Source organism: Dreissena polymorpha, chromosome 4 (assembly GCF_020536995.1).
Source record: "Dreissena polymorpha isolate Duluth1 chromosome 4, UMN_Dpol_1.0, whole genome shotgun sequence".
Lineage (NCBI taxonomy): Eukaryota > Metazoa > Mollusca > Bivalvia > Myida > Dreissenidae > Dreissena > Dreissena polymorpha.
In genome coordinates, this window is record NC_068358.1 from 11,505,401 (window position 1) to 11,529,400 (window position 24,000).

Below are 24,000 nucleotides of genomic sequence, written 5' to 3' on the forward strand. Positions count from 1 at the left end.
TGATGTCATTCGTCCAATCCGCAACACCGATGAAAATAACTCGTAATATTATTCGATGACTAGATCACGACCTTCATAGCTACACAATGATATGTCAAACCTTAATCTGTTCTGATTCGGAGCCCACGTTTTTGACGTAAACGTGTCTACGTAAATAATGATCTGAAGCAAGATAAATAATAGTCAATTATTTTAGCCACTTTGTCACGCTCGATTGTAATATGTATATAATAAAAAGCATACAATAACACAATGCATTACCTTTGCGTCGTTTTAAAAGATGTGTTGCTTATTGTGGCTCGCGGTTTGTTGTTTTGTGGGAATATTAAATTCTTCATTTGGACAGCCTATAGGTAATGTATTTATTCTAACTCTTTGTTTAAACTCATAGTTTTCCTTCAGAACTATTCCTCAAGCCATTTGATTTAATTGGCGTTTTTCCAAAACTATTCCTATTTGCTATTGTTTTGCCTGCAAAGACAGTGTGAAGTCTGATTTATTTATATATGCAAACAAATAGATAACAAAGTTTCTAGTAAGTGGTTTCTGAAAAAATCATTAATTGTAAATAAATAAAAGCCTGCTGGTTAGTATAAAAATCAATCTTGACACTCGTCTAAAATGATTTTTGGATTTTATCGAAAAATTGATGTGGCTTTTCCGCGAGAAATGTTCATATTGTATCTCTTTAACTAGGACTAGCTGCAGACCCATTTCAACCCAAAAATGACGCTATAGATGCGCGAAAAAAACATGGTCCATCTCAAAATACGGGTCTTCACGTTCATCTCCCAGGGGAGGACCATAATCCACACTCATTTCCAATAATGCATCACGACTCAAGGCAAGGCGGTGATGTCCACATAGACTTGCCTGGTCAGCACGGTAACGCGGGCCCCACTCCGATTGTGCATAGAGAAGGTGTCAACACAATTAACACCCTAGTCCCATCGCACGGGAGTGATGTCCACATAGACTTGCCTGGTCAGCACGGTAACACGGGCCCCACTCCGATCGTTCACAGAGAAGGTGTCAATCCGGGAATTCTCCTTCACGGCAATATAATGGACAAGGGTGTGCACACAAACGTCGACATTGTCCTTCAAACCAAAGACCAGACTCACGGTCCCGTTGCTGTAGTGGATGCTTCACACAGGGATGGAAAAGTACCGAGTAATGTGGGTGACGCCAATATTGATTTACCCGTGAAGCACGGAAATACGAACTCAACACCGCTTGTGCACAGTGCAGGGATCAACCCTGGTATGGTCTTAGACAGGGCCACTGTGCCAGTCGGTCTAAGAAATCAGATCGACACACGTCATTGGGACAATGGAATTAATCTCGGCCACCTTTCGGGTACGGTGCCCTCACAAACAGGTGTTGGGCCTACGGGTCACTTTGGAACACTGCTTGATACAATGTTACTCAAGGAAGCACAACAGCCAGGTTATCGCCATTCAGGAGTAGGAACAGATTTATCGTATCCAAGATATCTCCCTTCGCAACTGACAAACTTGCTAAACCACAGACGTCAACACAATGTCGGCTTCGAGTCACCTGATATAATAAAACCCCTGACAGCACTAAACAGTTAGCTTGATTTTTATCTTGTTCTTGTTTCGAGATACTTTGATGTGTTCTTATCTTAGGTCTATATATCTTACTAATAATATCCATATTCTTAAATAAGATTTCTGCATTTTACATACAAATCTTACATATTTTTGTCTCTCTCAGGTGGAATGATATTCGATATCCACAACAGGCAAGGAACCAATAGGCGATTTCCTCATCAGTACTCCACTCATACGGGAATCGTGCCAAAAGCCTTTGACGCTCAAATAAATCGCGGCAACCATTTCGAATCTACCAAAAGTCAACCAAACGATCTGGAGATGTATCCAGCCTCTTTTGGACCAGAGCCCGCTGGTATTAACGGAAGTGGAGGCACCGTAGTGCTGCTGAGTCCATCGGTGGCTAATACTTTTGGTCGATGATGGCTTAAAAGCAACAAATAAATGTGTTAAAATAAACTACTTGTATTCCGGTGAGGTCGTCGTTTGTTATGTTGGCATGTTAAACATATGAGGAAATTGCGTGCAATTATTTTATCCATTCATAATACGTTATCACGACGTACATGTATAGATGGTTAAGTAGCACAAAACTAGAAAGACTGATACAATATTTTTATAACATTTTATTATAGGTATTTTTGAACAAGCGAGTGGTTTGAATTATGTGTGATACAAGATAACCGACGTCTTTCAAATGCATTTGTCAAAACTATAGATCAATTCTTGTGACGTAATTGCATATCATATTTGCCAATTGACGCATGAGTTTTGAAATAAAGAAATCCACTGGAAATTAACTTCCTTGTGTATATCTTCGTCAAATGACATAACGTGTTTCTCAAATAACATGTATGTATCAGTTATTTGGCTATAACTAACGCTAACGATAATTAATAAATGTATTAAATAGTTGCGGTTGCATAACGTGATCTATGTGTGAGTGTCGTCAGCCAATGTCGACCATTAAGTTGTTGACAATATATATATCCATGGGTTAAATGATGACACTGCGCCTTTTTTTCATTAATAACTGCATGATTGTTTATGGTTATGACATTGCTCTTTATCTCATGTTATTATTGACCGTTTAAATTTGTTGTAATTAAATGTATTCTCCACATTGCAAGAGAAGAAATGTTTAATTTCATTTTAATTAAAAAAAAATTAAGTTAAAGATCACGAATAATATAAGAATCCTTGATCGGGCTACAAAACTACACGCCGTTACATCATTCGCAGGCAATGAGCATGGCTGAGTATTGGTGTGGCTTTATGCTACAAACTTTTAGTCAATATCTTCTATATTTATTTATTTATTTATTTATTTATTCTTCAACAAATACTCCCACTCTCACTGTATGTTATGTGTTGTTGTTGTAAACATTATCGGAAGTAAAAATATTGTACCTAATATTGAACTTTGTAATATTGCCCTTATTGTATATGTTATAAACTTGGGTGAAAATAAAAGTTCTGTTCTGTTCTGTTCCGCATCATTATTTACAGCGTCTTATATCTATAAACAAATACTGACAAACAGCCCTTTCAATATATCTTAAATTAATGTATGGTAACAACATACACCAACACAAACTTAAGTCATTAATTACAATTCAGTGTAGGCGGAGATCGATTTTCTGCGTTTCTTATTGATTCTGTGTGAGGATCGGTTTTAACATCAAAGGCTTTAAACTTCCCGCTTCTAAGCGCTGACAGTAGTATTAGCCATTCTGCATGTTAAGTGATGTTTGTTATAGGTCAAAATATACAAATTCAAAACCTCGTGCAACTTAATGCTTAACCTGCAATTTTAGTAAAAAATAGTCAACCTTTACACGTATTGACTCCATAACCATACTGTTTCTTGAAGAGCATTCTACGATTAATAATTTTAACAAATTGACATTTGTATTTTACGGTATATGTACAAAAAACTTGGTGCACGTCAAACTTCACTGGTTTTTAACTTCGATCTTGTTAACCGGCTACTTTGCAGTTACCCGTCTTCGCGCAAGTTTCCCGCTGTACTTTTCAATATTAAGACATAACAGTGGTTTCTTAGTGACCACCAATGTGTCCTTTGCATACAGGTCAGAAAAATAATGAACTTACGATTGCCTCAACTGATAACATGTCTTCCAAAAAATCAAGATGATTTTTGTAACTGTCTTTGAAAATTTTTACTACACTGTAACTTGTAGGTATTATAAAGTATTGTCAAGGCGATTGTAAAGAGTTAATCTAAGACTTTCGGATGGTAAATAGTTTACAAAGACTATCGGATTTTAAAGGGACCTTATCACAGATTTTGGCATGTATTGAATATTGCCATTAAATTATTTAACAAGATGTAAATATTGGAACTATAAAGTCCAAGTACAAAACAATAATATAATAAAAGAAAAAAAGTTACTACCACTGGGCTCGAAACACTGACTCCTGGAGTACAAGTCTAGATCACAATCCATTTGGACGTCTGTGCACACACATTTAATGTTGTATGTTATACATCATATACGTTATCCTCGAAATGTAAAATAAATTATAACGATAACAACAGAACTCGTAAAATTATTTCATCGTTCCCCTTTTGTAACGTTTTATAATGTTGAGGTTTTTACATCGTCAAAAGATGCATGTTAAGAATATTTATTTTATGCTTTCCGGAGGTTTATAGAGAAATATCAGTGAATTAAAACTGATAATTTCACTGTTTCAAACAATGAAAATTATCAGTGAAAATTATCGATAATTTTCACTATTTATGTTAAATGACGTCATTTTTTTGACGAAATGACTTCATGTTCCCAACGAAATTCTTTAGTTAAACTCTTTAACAATATATATAAACTGTGAAATCAAGCATAAAATAAAAAGAAAATTTGTTGGGTTCGGTGGATTATCGATTTTAATTCACTCGTGATCATATAAAATATATATTTTCGCTCGTGGCTGCGCCACCCGTGAAAATATTATTTTCTATGATCACTCGTGAATTAAAATCAATAATCCACCGAATCCAACAAATATCCTCTATTTAATAGCATGGTGAATATTAAGTATTACTGTTTCCTCGCAAATATCAAAACTACAACGAAAATGTGCAAATCTGAAACATTTTTTTTATTTGTAATTTTAACAAAACATTAAAAAGCTCCATTTCATAGTTTACAAAATAATATCGCTTATCAAAGAGTTAGTCAACTACTGCCGGATAGTAAAGAATACATCCAGGAATAGGAGCTGGTTCCGAGTTAACAGACAGACGGACAGACAGACAGACAGACAGACAGACAGACAGACAGACAGACAGACAGACAGACAGACAGACAGACAGACATTTTATTTGACTTTCACTATGTACAAACTGAACAAAACATGCGTAACTGTTCTTTGATATTACTCGGTCTTAACAATCTATCATATTCAACGCTCGAAATTGATGTCCTATTAAATGCAACATGAATTTGATATTGATAATATATCCTTTGTTTTCAAAATAATTTATATAATTTGACAACAATAAGTCAATATGTAGCTCATGAGGTAACGAAACTTTAATGAATAACGCGACACCTTTCTTTGAACCAATAAAGTTTCACTTGATTTATAGTAATTAATTAACATGTTCGCTGCCTCGCTAGGCACCATATGTATAATCGTAACTTAGATGCGTGAAATCTATAAATATATTGAAGACGTTTTCTAAAAATATAAGGGCTACATTCCAAATTGTAAAGCCGTGTTCTGGTGAAATTCGGCTAAATATATGTGCGTACAGCGTAATTCAAGATTGGCATGTGCATTCAGCACATGCTAATCAGGAACGGCGCTTTCCATTAAGAATGAAATTTCATTTACAAGACACTCTCTTTGAACGAGACATTCTTTCAACGCGGAAACTGTACCTGATAAGCCTGTGTTGATTTCACAGGTTAATCTGGGACGACGCTTTACGCTGCATTAAGCCCAGTTTTCCCAGAACACTGTCCAATTAATTTCAGCGATAAGCGAAGCAGATAAGGCCGGCTTGCTCAGTTGGTAGACCGTACCTCAATAGAGCCTTGCTCTGGGAAATCGGGGCTTAATGCATGTGCGTAAAGTGTCATCCCAGATAAGCCTGTGCAGTCCGTACAGGCTAATCAGGGACGACACTGTCCGCTTTTATAGTGTTTTATGTTTAAAATAAGTCTCTTTTTTAGCAAATATGTGCGGACTGCACAGGCTAATCTGGGACGACACTTTCCGCAAATGCATTATGTCCAGTTTTCTTTGAACACGACTCAATACATCAGAGGATCGATCTCAGTACCGGCATCATGACTTTGTGTGGGGATCGGTTATAAAATCCTGTCTTATGGAATCTCTCCCTACTTTAAATTCAAGTACAGCAGTTGTCAGTTACCGGCATAAGTATCTGCACTTACTAATGATACAGCAGCTAGTCCAGGAAACGGGTGAGTTAATATAACTGAAATACACAAGATGATTAATAACATCAAGTAAGCGCTATTTAAACAGTTTGTAATTTATTAATATGTAAATCCATTGTTAGATATTTCATATTTGATTTAATTAAACAAATGGGTGTCCTTTTGAATGTGGTCGCTCATGCGTGGTGTTGGTCAATGCCTGGCTGAATTAAATACTAGCTTCATTGTTGTGAGCGCAGTTTGAAATATTCTCTTCGCGGTGTTGCTTCGTAAAGCAGTGTCGGACCGTATTTGGTACAAAAACGAATATGGTACAAGTTTGTACCATATTCGGCCGAATATGGTACAACTGTCTAATTGTACCATATACGTATCTGCAGTTTTGGGGTAAAATGCCTGACCGAATATGGTACAAACTTGTACCATATTCGGATGAAAAATGTACCACATTCGTTCCGAATATGATACACACTCATCATCGTAATCATCATCATCATCATCATCGTTATCTCATCATCATCATCATCATCATCATCATCGTTATCTCATCATCATCATCATCATCATCATCATCATCATCATCATCATCATCATCATCATCATCATCATCATCATCACATCAATTATCAACACCCCAATGATCATCATCGTTGTTATCTTTACCAACACCACCATCATCATCACCATCAAAACCAACATCATCATATCCATTATCATGATCGTAATGGTGATCACAAAAGTTTTTTTTGTGACGATAATGACAGCGATGTTTTCGGTCGATAATGAGGATGTTGTGATGATGATGACGACGATGAGAATATCATCATCATCATCGGCCAATAAACATCGCCATCATCATCATCACAAATATTTTGTTATCATCATCATCATTATCATCATCGTCGGCCGATAAACATCGCCGTCATCATCATCTAAAAACTTATCATCATCATTATAACCATCATCATCGTCCGATAAACATCGCTGTCATCATCATCCCAAAACGTTTGTTATCATCATCATCATCATCATTATCATCATCATCATCATCATCACCACAATCATCAAACCCCAATCATCATAACCACTGTCATCATCATCACCACCACCATCATCATCACAATTTTTTTACCATCATCATCATCACAAATGTTTTGTCATCATCATCATCACATATTCATTTTACATTTTGTATTTTATAATTTGTTTCATTCAAGAGATTCAACAAACTTGTACTTTTTTCATTTATTGGTATACTGACAGGATTTTTCAAAGTAATATTGAAGAACATAGAACAGCATTTAAATTTTAATCCAACTGTAGCATTTTGACAAGACATAATATACATATATACATTCATTTTAGTAGCAGCCAAAATATCCCAAATGTGCTTCGTAAAAAGTTACCAGTAAATGAGCAAATGACAACAAATTTCCGGTAGAAGAACATAATCATCAATCACAAAAATAACATAACAGGTTTCCAAACACCGATATACATGTATATTTCACCTGTAATGTCTGTACATGACATCTATGATATCATACCAACCGATTCCACTAACACGCAAACGCAGCCATGCGTTTGCCCATTTTGGCCCCTTGATGATTTCTTTTATTGCCGAAATAAGACCGCTGTTTCTGCCCGCTCTTGTTAATAGGAAACGAACGCTAACAGGATTTCTGTTACTAGTATCTAGTCCAATATCCGGCCGAATGTAAATTCTAGGTGTTTGCAAACTCATTGACCTTATTAAATCTCTAAAGGGTTTGCCGACCTTCGCCAACACAAACTGGATTGACGGGTTTGATTGTATGCAGAACTTAAAAATTTCAACTTGAATGTGAAGTGGTAACATCAGAAATGGAAAAGTCGTTCGCTTCTGTGCCCTCCTATTGTTTATCATATCTTGAAGCTCTTTCAGGGCTGAACACACAGAGACGTCACCGTTGTCGCCAGAGTCACCGTTGTCGCCGGAGTCACCGTTGTCGCCAGACGCAGCGTTGTCGCCGGAGTCACCGTTGTCGCCGGAGTCACCGTTGTCGCTGGAGTCACCGTTGTCGCCGGAGTCACCGTTGTCGCAAGAGTCACCGTTGTCGCCAGACGCAGCGTTGTCGCCAGATGCAGTGTTGTCGCCAGACGCAGCGTTGTCGCCGGAGTCACCGTTGTCGCCAGACGCAGCGTTGTCGCCGGAGTCACCGTTGTCGCCGGAGTCACCGTTGTCGCTGGAGTCACCGTTGTCGCCGGAGTCACCGTTGTCGCAAGAGTCACCGTTGTCGCCAGACGCAGCGTTGTCGCCAGATGCAGTGTTGTCGCCAGACGCAGCGGTGTCGCCGGAGTCACCGTTGTCGCCAGAGTCACCGTTGTCGCCAGACGCAGCGTTGTCGCCTGACGCAGCGTTGTCGCCAGACGCAGCGCTGTCGCCAGAGTCACCGTTGTCATACGACTGTTCTAAGCGTGATATTATGTCCTTGTACACGCGTTGATTGATACGGATACTAACGTAATGCATGCCAAATCCTTCTGGGAAATACCCCAATGCAATTGTTCCAACATCACCATCGAACTTTCCATCTGCTGACACAATTGATGAGTGTTCTAGTCCTCGGGTAGAAACTACCAGGCACTGCAAATTATATTCTCTCATAAGTGCAATGAGCGTGAGGTTGTCGCCGTATGTCCCATTCTTAGACATATTCTTAACGTATTCATCAAATGTTTCATCATAGACAAAAGTTTCATAGAAATATCTGTTTTCTACAATGTGATGGACTGCTTCCTTACGTAAAGCATCTACGTCTTTGTATATACCAATTTTACCAAGTTGATGCGATATAGCAGCAAATTGACAATTTCCATCCGGATTTGGGTCCATGGCAATATTCACCTCATCCAACAACTGCAGATTTTCATGGTGTGTTAAAACATGATAGTACTTAGTTCTGTGATTTTGTTTCTCTGAGCGGTTCTGTTTTAATGAATGTTTTTTAATTTTTCGTTGTTTCTCTAACGCAACAGTTAGGCTAGTCATGTTTTCGACCCCAACCGATTTGCTTACGAATCCAAGTTCGGGTTTGTTCGGTACTTGAAATGACACGATATAAACACCATTTCGTTTTACTTTTTCTACCTTGCCTTCGATAACATATCTTTTGGTTGGCACCCTGGATTTTCGAAAGGGATAGCGAATTAATACTGTCTCTCCTACTTTGTACTTGCTTGGGGAAGTTGCGTTTTTCAACAGCGACCTGTAAGCCTTTTTATTTGCTCGCCGTATGGTTTTCTTTATTTCACGAGAACTATGACGTTCTTTGGTAAAAACATGACTTCTTCCGTAGTAGGCTTCAAAGGGCGTGAGACCCCCAAGAACTCGTTTGAAACTTGTGTTTATGGCATAGGCTAAATCTTGAAGCCCTTCGACCCAGTTAAATCCACATTTACTTTTTGTTGCAAATAGAATCTTGGCCTTTATAACACTGTTTGACCTTTCACACTTGCCCTGTGATTGAGGATGATACGGCCTACTATTGATCATTTTGATGTTGTACTTGTTCAACAAAAGTTTCATACTAGGGCCTTTAAATTCCAGTCCGTTGTCACATTGGATGATGTCAGGGGCAAGGTTAACCATCAACACGTCCTCTAATGCCTTTGCAACTTCACGCGAACTCTTCGTTTTCAGGGGTTTTGGCATAACGTACCTAGAATAAACGTCCACGACTTGTAGAATATAACTGTATGTGGACCCCTTGTAGCTAACACTTTGATTTTTCATGTTAATTATGTCAATCTGCCATCTTTTGCCTGGTTCCTCTTCTGTAATTGGTTTTGGCTTTGGCTTGTTTGTAAATCTCGGATACTTCTCATGGTAATACTTGCTATTGTACAGTATTTCAAGGATAGCTTGTTCCGAGAACCCCGTGTAATTTACTTTCAGTTTGTTGTAAATAACCATTGCTCCACATCCTTTGTTTTCCATGAACATCTTCTCAACAAATCTAGGAAGATCTTCTTTCACAAGGACTTGCTTTCCGCCACACAATAAAGAACCCCGGTCACCAAGCTCGAAGTCCTTACGTTTTCTAATCATGGCCAAACAATTATTCTCTTCAGGTGTCCGTTTCTTCACAGGGACATCGAACGATCCGTTTAAACATCTGACAATAATGTCGTACTTCGACCTGGGCAAGCACCCTAATTGCTTCCTTTTTCTCCTAATTGCTTCCTTCATCTGAAATAATATAATAAGTTATTATACATTTATACTTCATTAGTTAATAGAGCTTGTATTGAACACCGCGTGTCGAAAACGAATGTCTCACGACATGAGCTGAGCTAAAATCACTCGTCTGATAGCTCCGCTAAAATTTACAATCCGAACTTCCGGGCAATATGCGCAATGAAAGTAGCAAGTACTTCATGTAAAGTTTCATTGAAATCCAACCGAATTCAAATTCAGGGGAAAAATAGCGGGCAAACTTATGGCGGTCAACGGACAAACGGTCTGTAGAAACCAATGCTACGTGGATGGAAGGGATATAAAGAAGGGGCCCTGGGGGCCTAGGTCGCTCACCAGAAGTCACGACTAGGCAGGGTTCGAAGGTCAAAGACCTATAAACTCCATAAAATTTAAAATGTTCAAATCTACAGATTACAGGAGCTCGATCTGATTTTGGTGGAAAATACACTTTCGAAAAAAATGACTGTAGCTTAAATATTTTAGCAGTTTAGGAGTTACGCACCCGGAAGGAATGCCACGGACAATTGGATAGACGGACGGACAACTGCAAATGCACTCTGAGGGGGGGGGGGGGGGGGGGGCATAAAACATAAAAATCAATGCATGTTAAAACATCAATGCATATTAAGACAACTGAAAATTAAAATTATGTACAGTACTTACTGTCAAGAATTCTTTTGAAGTTTGAAGAAAGTTTGGATTTCAATTCTTTCTAGTCGAAAATCACAACTTTTCTTGCCGACCGCCAAGTCAAATATGGTTACTGACTTCTGAGTAAGACTCGTGTGCAAAATTCCCGCCTTTTTAAAGCGGCATGTTATCAAAGAAAAAATCGGAAACTTCAAAGCTTTGTCGGCTTCTCAGCAATATGACGTCGGAACGTCAAATCAACTTTACAAAGTAATGTTTAGGAATACAGTCACACCTGTCTAAAGCAGCCAGTCAAACATCCTTATTTTTGGAGAGATATATTCATTTAAAAGAGCTCAAAATCTCTTAAATCGGATTTTGGTGAAAATACACTTTCGAAAAAAAAAGTTTTAAAAATTTGAATATTGCTATTAATGATCTCCACGAAAGTATCTGGCCCGCCCGGGAATCGAACCCAGGCCGCCTGCGTGCCAATCTGACGCGCAACCGACTGAGCTAGCCGGCGAAACAGTTTCACAACCAGCAAAATCCATGTAAAGTGTGGTTAGGTTAGCTGTTTCTGTTACTGCTAGTTACGACGACGACGACGACGACGTCGACGACGATGATGATGATGATGATGATGATGATGATGATGATGATGATGATGATGATGATGATGATGATGATGATGATGATACTTTTGTCACTTCCAATATTAGGTTAATACAATGTATTTGAGTTTGAAAAAAAGTTTACACATCGGCAGACTATTTCATTTATTAAGAAATACATAATTTATGTACCATATACGTAGGCCATTTTCATTTTTATGAGTTTTTTTGGTATGTACCAAATACGTTTTGGCGAGCATAGAAAAACTTATTCCAACCGAATATGGTACAATGTTTGTACCATATTCGGTCGAAAATTGTACCATCTTCGGTCCGAGTATGGTACATTTGTACCATATTCGGCCGAATATGGTACAAATGTACCATATTCGTTTTTGTACCAAATACGGTCCGACAAAGCAGAATAACAGAAAAACTATTTTACAAAAATCGTTTCTAATAAAAATCTTAACGTCCAAAGCGCAAATCAATCGCCTTGAATGATGTTTATAACTATTGTTGAATGTTTAATATTGCAAATGTAAATGAGCCACGGTATGCGAACTCGGGATTAATTATTGTGCTTAAAGCGTCGTCCCAGGTTAGCCTGCATATCTGGGTCGAATCTTTCCGCCTTAAATCGATTTTCTTTTACATGAAATTTTCTTTAAACGAAACATTCCATAAAAGCGGAAATTTTCGTCCCTGATTTGCGGATGGTACAGTCAAATCTGGAACGATACTGTACGCACATCCCAGAGCGACGTGCTAAAATATGAGCCATAATAAATTAATTCTAAATAGTGACCGTCTGCTAATGTTATGCCATTGCGAACCACTGCCGTGCACTCATTGTGTTTTGTGTTAGTACATATAAGGACAAACGAACGTAAGCAATCGACAGCCGCATCTTTAATCTCTCGAATTATTTTAAAGTTCAGTCAAAATATATGCGAAAAATAACGAGTAGCGGCAAACAAACATTTTCAAGCAGAACTGATGTGTAAAAAAATAATGCTTTATTTGAATAAATGGTCACATTTCTTGTTTGTCATTTTTTTCTGCGCCCCAAAAATAATTCTCATTTTTCCAACATTATCCTTCATTCCTCGTCTCACGATCTGTAAAAAAACAAATTTCCTGAATGTGTCAGCGTTTCTGATTACAACGTATTGGCGACCAGATGTGGACATTTAATGACATCTTAATGGTTACCACACGCATTAAGTACAATATACATGTACACAATGTTTTACATACAAGGCGTACAAACCGTGATGTGAAAGACGTGGACTGTATTCACGTGGAGAATGAAATTGTCTTCTTTTCAATAAATATTTCGTAAAATTTACGAAAACATTCAAACTCTGCCACTAGTCAATATATTCTAATAAGCGTAACGTTTTTCACAAAAATTACCTGCTTTACTTGGTATACAAATAACAACTGCATGTACATAAAATCATAAAAATTAATTAAATATAGGTGTGTTGAAATATAAGGTGTTTGAGATCTAACCCCCCTAATTTATATTTAGACTTAAAGAAAGAGATGCGAAGTTAACGCCTCACAATTTCTACAAAATCACAATCATTCAAGCATCACATAAAACAATAATGAGGTACAAATAAGTGATTTTAAAATAATTGTTATAAAATAACTATTCATATTTATGAAGTTCGAATGCTTGTTATGCCATGGCTATATATGTTTCTCTTTCGATGACCGTTCACACAATAATAGTCAAATTGGTAAAGCGTCAATATTTAGTTTGGATGAAAATTAATGTTAACTAAAAAAACATTCGCGTGCCCACTAAAGCTCGGTGTGAGGTATGTCATTAAAATGTCGCATCCTTAACATTGTGTTTAGCATAAATGCAAAATAATAACCACATACAATTCAAACTCGACCATAAAACAAAATGTATTATGAGTATTATTATTTGTCAATATAAGTCAAGAAGCTGCGAAACGTTTGTGAAAGGGGTTTCACCTCAACAGCTAATCGCTACACGCACGAAAATAAACCTGCAATCTATCATTGGTGGGCTCGACCAATAACAAATTGCGATAGTAAAGCGCCAACGTTAGGTCGCGTCACGCTAAGACAGTAGCCGTTATTTTGACGTAAATATCGACTGGCAAATTGACGAACAATCGTATGACTGTCGATCGGTGATTGATCGGTGATCATTAATCGGGCATTATATACTAAACTCGTTCACCTGCACAAAAGTCATTACAAATTCGCTAATGTGTTGGTAAAACAAACTTTTATATATCAATCAGCTTGTCTCATTCAGTCTTTCATTTAGTCTTGCAAGATGAAGCTAGTCGAAATAACTATTGATATATTTCTGGTTATAACACTGTGCAGTTTTTGGAAAGTACACGGTCAAAATGCAGGTAATTTTATCGCATTTTGAATGTATTCTTTTTTATAATATTAGAATTGTTGTAAAAAGACTTTATATTTTTATATTATTATACATAATAATTATTATTATTATCATCATCATAATCATCATCATCATATTATTATTATGATTATTATTATTATTTCTATTATTATAATTATAATCTGTTATTATTGTGTTTTTTTTCTCCAAGAAACGAATAATTCAGGACAATAATACAAACTAATATTCAATTCAACAAACTTAAATAACTTTTCAATACAAGCTATACAAAATAGTTGTGTATTCGTATATAGTACCTTGCTCCTTAGACAAATGTTAATGTGTTCACCGTTTACCATACTGAAATGATCGTTTATGTATACAGGTACAGGAAGGCGCAGAGATGGAGTTGTAGACGTGTCAAACATTATAAATCGCGCCATGTTGGATCCTACTCATGTAAGCCACGGCGGTAGTTCCGGAATTCCGCTCGGCAACGTCCATGTTGATCTGCCCGGAGAGCACGGTAACCAAGCGAACGTTGCTGTCGTTCACAGAGAAGGAGCTCCGTTCCCGGGACATGTTGATCAGCCAGGTAGCCCAGGAGTTCCGATAGGTAGTGTACACGTCGATTTGCCAGGTGAGCACGGAAACCACGGTGACATGGCGGTCGTTCACAGAGAAGGAGCTCCGTCCCCGGGACATGTTGATCAGCCAGGTAGCCCAGGAGTTCCGATAGGTAGTGTACACGTCGATTTGCCAGGTGAGCACGGAAACCACGGTGACATGGCGGTCGTTCACAGAGAAGGAACGCTTCCTACCGTGGACCTCTGGGGATCAGGTTTTGCTCCCACCGGACCATTGCCAGGTACGCAAGGATTTGGATTTTCGCCGATTGCGCCTTTGCCAGAGCAAGGTTTTCATCCCGGGGTGCACGGCGATCCCATAGGCAGGCCTGGTATACCACTCGGACCTGTATTTCCCACCAATGAGCTTCCGGGAACTCAGAACGATCCATTGAGACCTCGCCGCCCCCGGGGGCGTGGTCGAGGATGGCGAAGACGTTTCCAAGATGACCTTTTAGGACCAGTTGGTGTTAACTTACCGGTAGTAGACTCCCCAGCGGAAAGAGGCGGTCGACGCGGTACACATGATCACGAACATTCTGTGCCCGCGCCTACGAATCCCGGATCTGGAAGCGGTAAACCCGAACATAAGCATCCACCTTCCACACCTGCGCCTACAAATCCAGGATCTGGTATAACCGTCATCGAAGTTAGACAACCGAATCCACTGGGTGCTCTTGGAGACGCTTTAAGGTCAGCGTTCGGAATCAGTGGAGGAAATGGGGGAAATCTGCTTGGTTCTCTACTAAATAATGCCGCAAATTTTCAACAGCCACATTTCGGTCAGCCTCCTGGGATGGTGCACCTGGTTCCACACAACTTCCAACAGCCGCCACGTTTTGGTCCGCTTCCACCGCCACATTTTGGTCCGCCCCCTGGAATGATTCACCTTGCTCCGGGACGCCACTTCCATCCTCCCCCGGTTAACCCCATTGACGGGCTTATTAATTCCGTACTCGGCAATCTTTTTGCGGGTTAGCCAGTGGTTGACAGTTTCTAATTTATGGAAATCCTACTTTATTATATAATTATATTAAATTGATGTATGTAATGTTGGTGTTTATCAGTGAATAATTATATATGTCGCCCTTGAAGCGAATAAAAAAATATAATATTAATGTCTTCAATTTCATTTTCTAAGTACATATATTTAAGTTGCATTGCACCTTGAACCAGAAAATGCTGTTCATTATTGTGTCCATGGAACTTGCACTTTATTAAAGAAAGATGGCAACATTTAGTGACTTCACATGTTTTGTATTGGCTATAAAGCCTTATATACTCAATTTGCGCAAAACGTTGTGCAAAGTAATATTTTTGTTATTACTATTATTGCTTTACTACATGGTGCTATTATTATATACGAAGAATGCGATAAAACTCACATTATATTGGCACCTTGGAACAGTCTGTCAAATTATTTTGCTTCAACATCCGGGGCAATATTTTTAACTGTTGTCCCGTGTACTTCAGAAATAATTAGACAGTTTCTGAATGTCTGTAAAATTGTATAAAGGGCTTATTAAAACGAGGAGTGCATTTATAAGCCTGTTGTATGTGATGAAAGCATATTTTCTTATTTAATTTGTTTGCTCGTTAAAGCTCTATGTAGCGTAGTTTTATTTTGTCTCGCTCACAAACGCTGAAAAAGAACGGTCATAAATAATTATAAAAGGCTCGCGAAAAAATCTTCATGACTCATAAAACTATGGTATTTTTTCTACTACTCCTCACAAAACCCGGCGTCCGTCTGGCCGTTCGTGCGTCTATCGGAAGGTCTGTCAAGTGCATAACTCGAAAATTATCCAAGGTGTCAACATGAAACTTCATAGTTGAATACATTTTATTGAAGGAAATTCAGTGCACACTTACCCATAAGAACGTGGTTAATGTCGTTTTTTAACCCTTTGCATGCTGGGAAAGTCGTCTGCTAAAATGTCGTCTGTTGAATTTCAAAAATTAGCATTTTCTTCGATTTTTTTCAAAGACTACTATCAGAATAGCAAACAGTTTGGATCCTGATGAGACGCCACGTTTTGTGGCGTCTCATCAGGATCCAAACTGTTTGCAAAGGCCATCAAAATTCGGTTCCAGCACTGATAGAGTTAATGTTGCTACTGAACTGTTAGATGCGCTTTACTCCTTCTGATACATACAACAACGAGTCACACATTGCCATCTAGGTCTTTTTAATGAACCTGAAATAACCAAAGTCTTACTAAAAAGTCTTAGTAGAAAGTCGATATGTCATGCGATGGATGAGAATTTCGAAATATGTAGTATATTCGTTGTGAATTTATATCGATCATGTCACGGAAGTCAGTACCTAGTCACACTTTCCAAGTTCACCATATTTACCAGTATTGATGCCTATACTCTTGATTTTTTTTTGTGCCAAATTTGAAAAATGTTTTATTTTTATTTTAAAAATAATTTTATATTTGAAACATTTTTTTCATTACATACCTACTATCGCGTGAGACATTATACAATATTATAGGATGCATTAAACTATTAGTTCGCTATAATGTCAAGTTCTTATAAGCATTCAACAATTGAGTGATCGACCCTTCTTTCTGGCTGTGTAAAAAAAATTGCATTTTCCTGTTGGTTAAATTGATGATCGCAATCTAAACATCTAAACGCTTTACAATAATAGCTATATACATACATTAACATCCGCTCCATTGACGTTATGTTCTGTTATACACGAACGCAGAATGTTAAAGAAAGGTTGGATGCATGCATAGCATATACGTGATTGAAAAGTGTTTATATAATAACCCGCATAATTTTAAAGTTAAAAGTTTTGAAAATAAAAACTTATAACTTACGATACAAATATATTGAAACATCATTTACCATTCGTTTCAATGCACATTCGCTTATTCGTTGCACTGTGTCAGGGACTTTAAAGGGGCCTTTTCAAGGATTTTGGCATGTATTGAAGTTTGACATTAAATACTGTCTATTGATAAATGTAGATATGTGATCTAAAAAGCTCAAGAAAAAAGAATAATATTTAAAAAAAAAGTAACCCTCAACTGGGCTCGAACCACTGACCCCTGGAGTAAATGTTTATCGCTTAGACCTCTCGGCCATCCGTGCTCATACAATAAGTGATGTATTTTATACTTTTGATATGCAATCTTCGTATTATCGCAATATTACGACAACCAACAAAACTCTCCAAATTATTCAATCGTTTCTCGTTGCACCGCTTTATAATGTTCAGGGTTTTAAATCGTCCAAAGATGTATATAATGGATATTTTAGAGCATGGTAAATTTTCAGTATTACTGTTTCCTCACAAATATCATGACTACATGCGAATCCGAAACCATTTTTGATTATTTTGTCAATTTACCAAAGCGTGAAAAGGCCCCATTTAACAGAACCGATGACTAATGATATATAGCTTCTCCTTATTTGTAAAAAATATCACCTATATCGCTATTCACAGGTTTTCTTCGCCCCAAAAACAAATCGTTATTTTGGTAAAATTTAACTACACAGCGTGGGCTTAAAAACTGTGTTCACGATTGATAGTAACGTCTATATTCATCCATCAACGAACCGGCTTCAAGATCTAGACATTTATTGACACCATAATGAAAACCAAAAGTGGTATGTTTATGGTACAGTACGCTTTGCATAAAAGACGTAATGCTGTAATAAACGTTAAGTGTGTTCGAGGGATTTTGTCCAATGAGATTGCTTATTTTACGAGCAATATTTTCACAAAACACAGGCGTAGTAGAGAAAGTTCAAACAATTTCTTATTTCCACAACTTCTTACAACCTTTTTGCACGAAAATTACAACCTTTTTAGGGTATATACATTGTAAATGCTTAACCCTTTATTTATGAACTTGTTTAACCCTTTGCATGCTGGGAAATGTGTCGTCTGCTAAAATGTCGTCTGCAGAATTTTTAAAATTAGCATTTTCTTCTATTTTTTCAAAGAACACTATCAGAATAGCAAACAGTTTGGATCCTGATGAGACGCCACGTTCTGTGGCGTCTCATCTGGATCCAAACTGTTTGCAAAGGCCTTTAAAATTCGGTTCCCGCACCGAAAGGGTTAAAACGTTAAGGTACTATTTACGACAAATTTAAAGTTTAAAATCTTTATCAATGTTTCAAGAAGAAATCTATGCGGTTTCGGTCGCGGTAATTTAAGATGCCATACGAATACCTCAACTTCCATTGAGGTATAAAAATAGACTGTTCTTATGTACTCCATATAACCACACCCCCACCCCCAAATTAAAAAATTTGCAAATTCTTTTCGGTAGATGGCACTAACCAACATCCATTTATCTGCACATGCGCTTTACATAGGTAACATATAAATAAATTACCACAGGGGAGGGGTGTTTGCTTAATTGTTGAGTGTATCATTATATAAGTTTTCATCTGTGAAGTACCTATACAACAACAACAACAACAACAACATTCATTTGTTAAATATGATGCTGAAATTTGACATATGTTCATAACAGGACTGTAACTTTATGATAGAGCTGTACTGTTATTGTTTTTGTAGTTTTCACAACATCGTTGATCTGTTAATATTTCATTACGGGGAGCCCATTATTCAACAAAACTCATGTGCATAATAAAATAAAATACACTGCATTAATATATCTTTAAACAAGGGGTGTGTCAATTGAAATCTCTTGCAATAAGACTAGTTTTGAAGCTAGAAATACGAAGTCAACATACGATGTTTTTGCAATAATAATGTAGAATTGTTAAGTATACAATTAAGAGATCTACACTTACAGGGACCTTTTCACAGATTTTGGCATGTTTTGAAATTTGTCAGTATATGCTTTATATTGATAAATGTAAACATTGGATCTAAAAAGCTCCAGTAAAATACATGAATACTATAAAAGAAAGAAAAAAAAACAGGGCTCGAACCACTGACCTCTGGAGTAAATGGAGTAAATATCTGTCGCCTCGACCACTCAACCATCCGTCTTTACACCTGATTGGGGTATTACTTTATATAAGCCATCCCCGTAGTATCACAAAATATATCGACAACAACAAAACTCTCCAAATAATTCAATCGTTTTGTGTTGCAGCGCTTTTTAATTTTCAGGTTTTGAATCGTCAAAAGATGCATATACTGGATGTTTTAGAGCATGGTAAATGTTCAATATTACTGTTTCGTCATAAATATCAAAACTGCAACAAACTTTGCGAATCTGAAATATTTTTTTTATTTTGTCAATTTACCAAAACGTGAAATAAGACAGGGAGGTTATTTTTAAAATAGTTATTAATACGCGTGCTTCTACAAACCAAGTTACTTTAGCACTTATGTGTACACGCAGGTTATAAAATCCAGGTATGATATAACGTGACAATATAAAGTTTGATAGTCACGTGCGATTGGTTTCTTTGACGTCGACCAGTAGCCAATCATGTAAGTAAGCCCGCCAACGCTACTGAGCTTAACGTATTTACTATCAACGTTGCGTAAACTGCGGTTTGTAAATAGAATGATTTTACTCTGGTAAGTTATTGGTCGGCAATTAATGAGGCATAAAGTACCATACCTGTGTCATCGACAAAACAGTCATTACTACTACGCTTATTTAGAGGAAAAATAAAATTCTTGCACTTATATATAAGCTAAGCTAACACAGTCTTTCTATCATTGAATCTAGCGAGATGACGTTACTAAGGACCAATATTGATTTTTTTCTTGTTACTTCACTGTTTATTTTTTCGAAAGTACATGGACAAAATTCAGGTAACTACATTGAATTGTATTTGAATATTAATTGCTAGTTCTTCATATTAATTATCATCTTGCATTATTGCTATAATTATCATGATTATTTTATTATTATTAATGTTAAAATTACAATAATAATAATAATAATAATAATAATAATAATAATAATAATTATTATTATTATTATTATTATTATTATTATTATTATTATTTTTTTTTTATTATTATTATTATTATTATTATAAATATTATTTTTATCATTATTGTTATCATCATTATTATTATTATAGTTTTTATTGTTGTTTTTGTTCTTTTTGTTGTTATAAATATTATCAATATTTTAGTTATAAAACGATATCGATATGTTTTTTCATAAATAATACAAAATAATAATTGAAAAAAAATTGTATATTGCCAACAAATTGACACAGTATTTTCGATTTATAAATGGATGTTTGGTTTTTCCAGTGACACAAGATGGTTTTGTAGGCGCGTCCGACATTTTCAATGGTGCCAGCGTCCTCGATACCGCCATGTTGGATCAGTCGTCTGCTTCCGGTGAGTTCAAGAGTGGATTCCTCGGACCTCAAGACGGCCATGGCGACATTGCGCAATCACGTTCTAATAGCGTGCATAGCGAACATCCACCGATATTTTTCCACGGAAACAATGTCCATCACACATCGGGAAGTCCCTCACAATTATCACCATTCGTTGACCTCACCGGCGGCGTACAATTAGGTCCAGGAAATACAGTTGCCGTGAAAGAAGTTGAAAACCAAATGCCTGCGGTCAGCCAGGCACCTACCGATGGTTTCAGTAACTCTGGGGCATTCGACGGCTTCATTCAAGACGGGAGCTCCGGTCTTCCGTGGGAGCAGCCATCGCAGCCGGCTGAAAACAAACTTCCACCGGGTGTAACATTTATGGGTGGTAGATCCGATACACAAGTGGGTCAGACGCTTCGGGGTACACGTACCGGAAACAGGAGGCGCCCATCTTTCGTTGAAACTGAGATCCCTGTTGCTGGAAAACCGCAGTTCACTGCAGGCGCGTCAAACCTCGGTAATGTTATCAATCAAGGAACGTTTCCGTCAAGTGAAGTTCACGTCGATATGCCTGGGCAACATGGCAACACTGGCGGTACGGCAGTTGTTCACCGAGAAGGTTTAAACACCGGAGCAGTTCTTAACCCAACTTTCGGCTCAAACTCTGTGAACGTGCACGTTGATATGCAAGCTCAGCATGAACATACTACGATTCCGTCATCCATACACCACAATAACGGCCAACCGAATTCTGTTGGAGGTGTCCATATAGACATGCCAGGCGAACATGGCAACACTGGTCCACATCCAGTTGTTCACAGACAGCCCTTCAATCCCACTGACATTTTAAATAAAGGGCCGTCACTTCCGGGAATGAACGTTCATATTGACCAACCGGGCGAGCATGGAAACACCGCTAACATTGCCCTGGTCCATAGAGAGCATTTAAATCCCGGCGCTGTGTTGAACCCAGGCGCTCCGTCCCAGGGCGTTATCGGCAGCGTTCATGTCGACCTGCCTGGAGAGCACGGAAATACCGGAAATGTCCCACTTATTCATAGAGAAACCGGATCACCGCATGTACCGGGTACTCAGCAAATAGGAAGTGTTCACGGTGGATCTGGTGGCCTTCCTGGCGTTGGGCAGTTAATGGGTGGTGTACATGTCGATATGCCCGGTCAACATGGCAACCCGGGTAACCTTCCTGTAGTACACCGCGAATGGACGGGAACTTTCGGCACGAATGGATTTCAACATGAAGTACAACTCGATGGGTCTGGATTTCCGCTCAGCAATGTCCATGTCGACATGCCGGGCGAGCACGGTAACCAAGGAAATGCTGCGGTTATTCACAGAGAAGGAGTTCATTCGCCAGGACCTTTCGGTACTTCTGGTGTTGGGTTTCCGCCCACCGGTCAGTTAGGTAGCCCCGGAGTTTCGCATGGTAATGCACACGTCGATATGCCCAGCGAACAAGGTAACCAAGGCCACGCTGCGGTTGTTCACAGAGAAGGCTCGCTACTTCCAGGGCCTTTCGGCGCCCCAGGGTTAGGATTTCAACCAAGACCACAGTTCGGGGTCTCAAGTTTTCCGCTGGGGAACGTCCGCGTTGATATGCCCAGGGAGCATGGCAACCAAGGTCACATCGCCGGGGTACGCAGAGAAGGTTCTGCTCCCGTCGCAACGCTACCAGGTACGCAAGGATTCGGAATTTCGCCGCTTGTGCCCCTGCAAGTGCCAGGTTTTCATTCCAGTGGTCCTTTCAGTGGAGGAAGAGAAATCCCACGCGATCGCCGCCCAGTCGATCTAAGAGCAGACCATTCTGAAGCACATGTTGACATTCCAGGGAAGCACGGAAATCCTCTGAATAGACAACCCAGTCGTGTACAGCCTTTTGGAGGACATCGCATATCGATCGGACCGGTTGTTGCCACTGGGGTAATTCCGGGAACTCCTAACGTTCCGATACCACCTCGCCGCCCCTTTCGAGGTCGAGGTCTAGACAGGCGAGTACATCTACAACATGACGTCCCTGGGAATGTTGGTAGGGACAGAGTCGACTACCCAGCGGAAAGAGGCGGTCGACGCGGTACACCCGAGCGCGAACCTACTGCGCACGCGCCTTCTAATACAGGATCTGGCATTACTGTCGTCCATGTCAGACGACAGAATCCACTGGGTGCTCTTGGAAACGCTATGAGGTCAGCGTTTAGGATCGGTAGTGGAAACCCAATAGGCCTGCTCGGCTCTCTGCCGAACAGTCCTGCAAACGTCCCTCCCATGCAACGTTTCCTCCCGCCCCTTGGAAGGATGCAAATGGTTCCGGTGCGCCGAACCCAGACTCCCCCGAACAACCCTATCAACGGACTGCTCCAGTCAATACTTGGCAGTTTGTTTGGTGGTTAACCAATCGTTTAGAATTTCTACATTATGGAAATCCGATTAAATTATTTAATAATGAGTTATGTACGTTATGAGGCTGTTTGTCATGTATTATGTTTGTATGTGTATGGTTTGCTGCTATTTTATACGAATAAAATATGTTAATACATTACGTTTCTCTCGCTTTTCCCTTTACAAAGTACATAATTTTAAGATTATGCTACCATTGGAACAAGACATTGTGGATGTCACTCACTGGAGTCGTGAGTGGTTAACAAATTACTTTGGATATTTACTTTTTTCATAACCATCGCAACAATACACCATGGTGACGAATCTATTTCTACTATGGACACGTTACAAGGCATGTTAGTAAATAAATAACGCTCCCTGATGGAATGCTCAAGTCTTTTATTGCCAGTTAAGCTTGGAGTCGTTAGTCTTTGGGTCAAGTTAAGTGTGCAAAATAAAGTCGATAAACATGAAATATTAAGTTTATTTTATGATCAAATACGTTTAAATGGTTGAAAGCAAATATAAATGATCTTTGTTGTTTTTGTTTTTTTTGTTTTTATTTGTTTTGTTTTTTGTTTTTTTCAAAACAGATAAACGTTGATGAATTATAACCAACTAGAATAAAAGTTCACAAGGAGTTGTAACAGAAAATCAACTAAACGAGATATTCGTATATTTATATTCACAAGACAAATACGCAGATTGGAAAACCCATAAATCTGTGCAGATTATTTCATACGATAATACACAGGAATAATTTCTATTATGCAGCACAC

The 24,000-nt window shown here is 38.4% G+C and overlaps 3 protein-coding genes across 3 annotated transcripts in view; all 3 read left to right on the forward strand.

Annotated features, from left to right (window-relative positions):
- LOC127879036 (uncharacterized) overlaps positions 1-24,000 on the forward strand; it is a 465,202-nt gene that overhangs the window by 229,737 nt on the left and 211,465 nt on the right. The window lies entirely within an intron of this gene.
- LOC127879042 (uncharacterized) overlaps positions 1-24,000 on the forward strand; it is a 484,339-nt gene that overhangs the window by 47,514 nt on the left and 412,825 nt on the right. The window lies entirely within an intron of this gene.
- LOC127879034 (collagen alpha-1(XVI) chain-like) lies at positions 13,827-15,686 on the forward strand. Its single transcript, XM_052425626.1, has 2 exons — positions 13,827-13,905; positions 14,284-15,686. Exon 2 carries the CDS (start codon positions 14,340-14,342, stop codon positions 15,501-15,503), a length of 1,164 nt encoding a protein of 387 aa, XP_052281586.1. The 5' UTR covers positions 13,827-13,905; positions 14,284-14,339; the 3' UTR covers positions 15,504-15,686.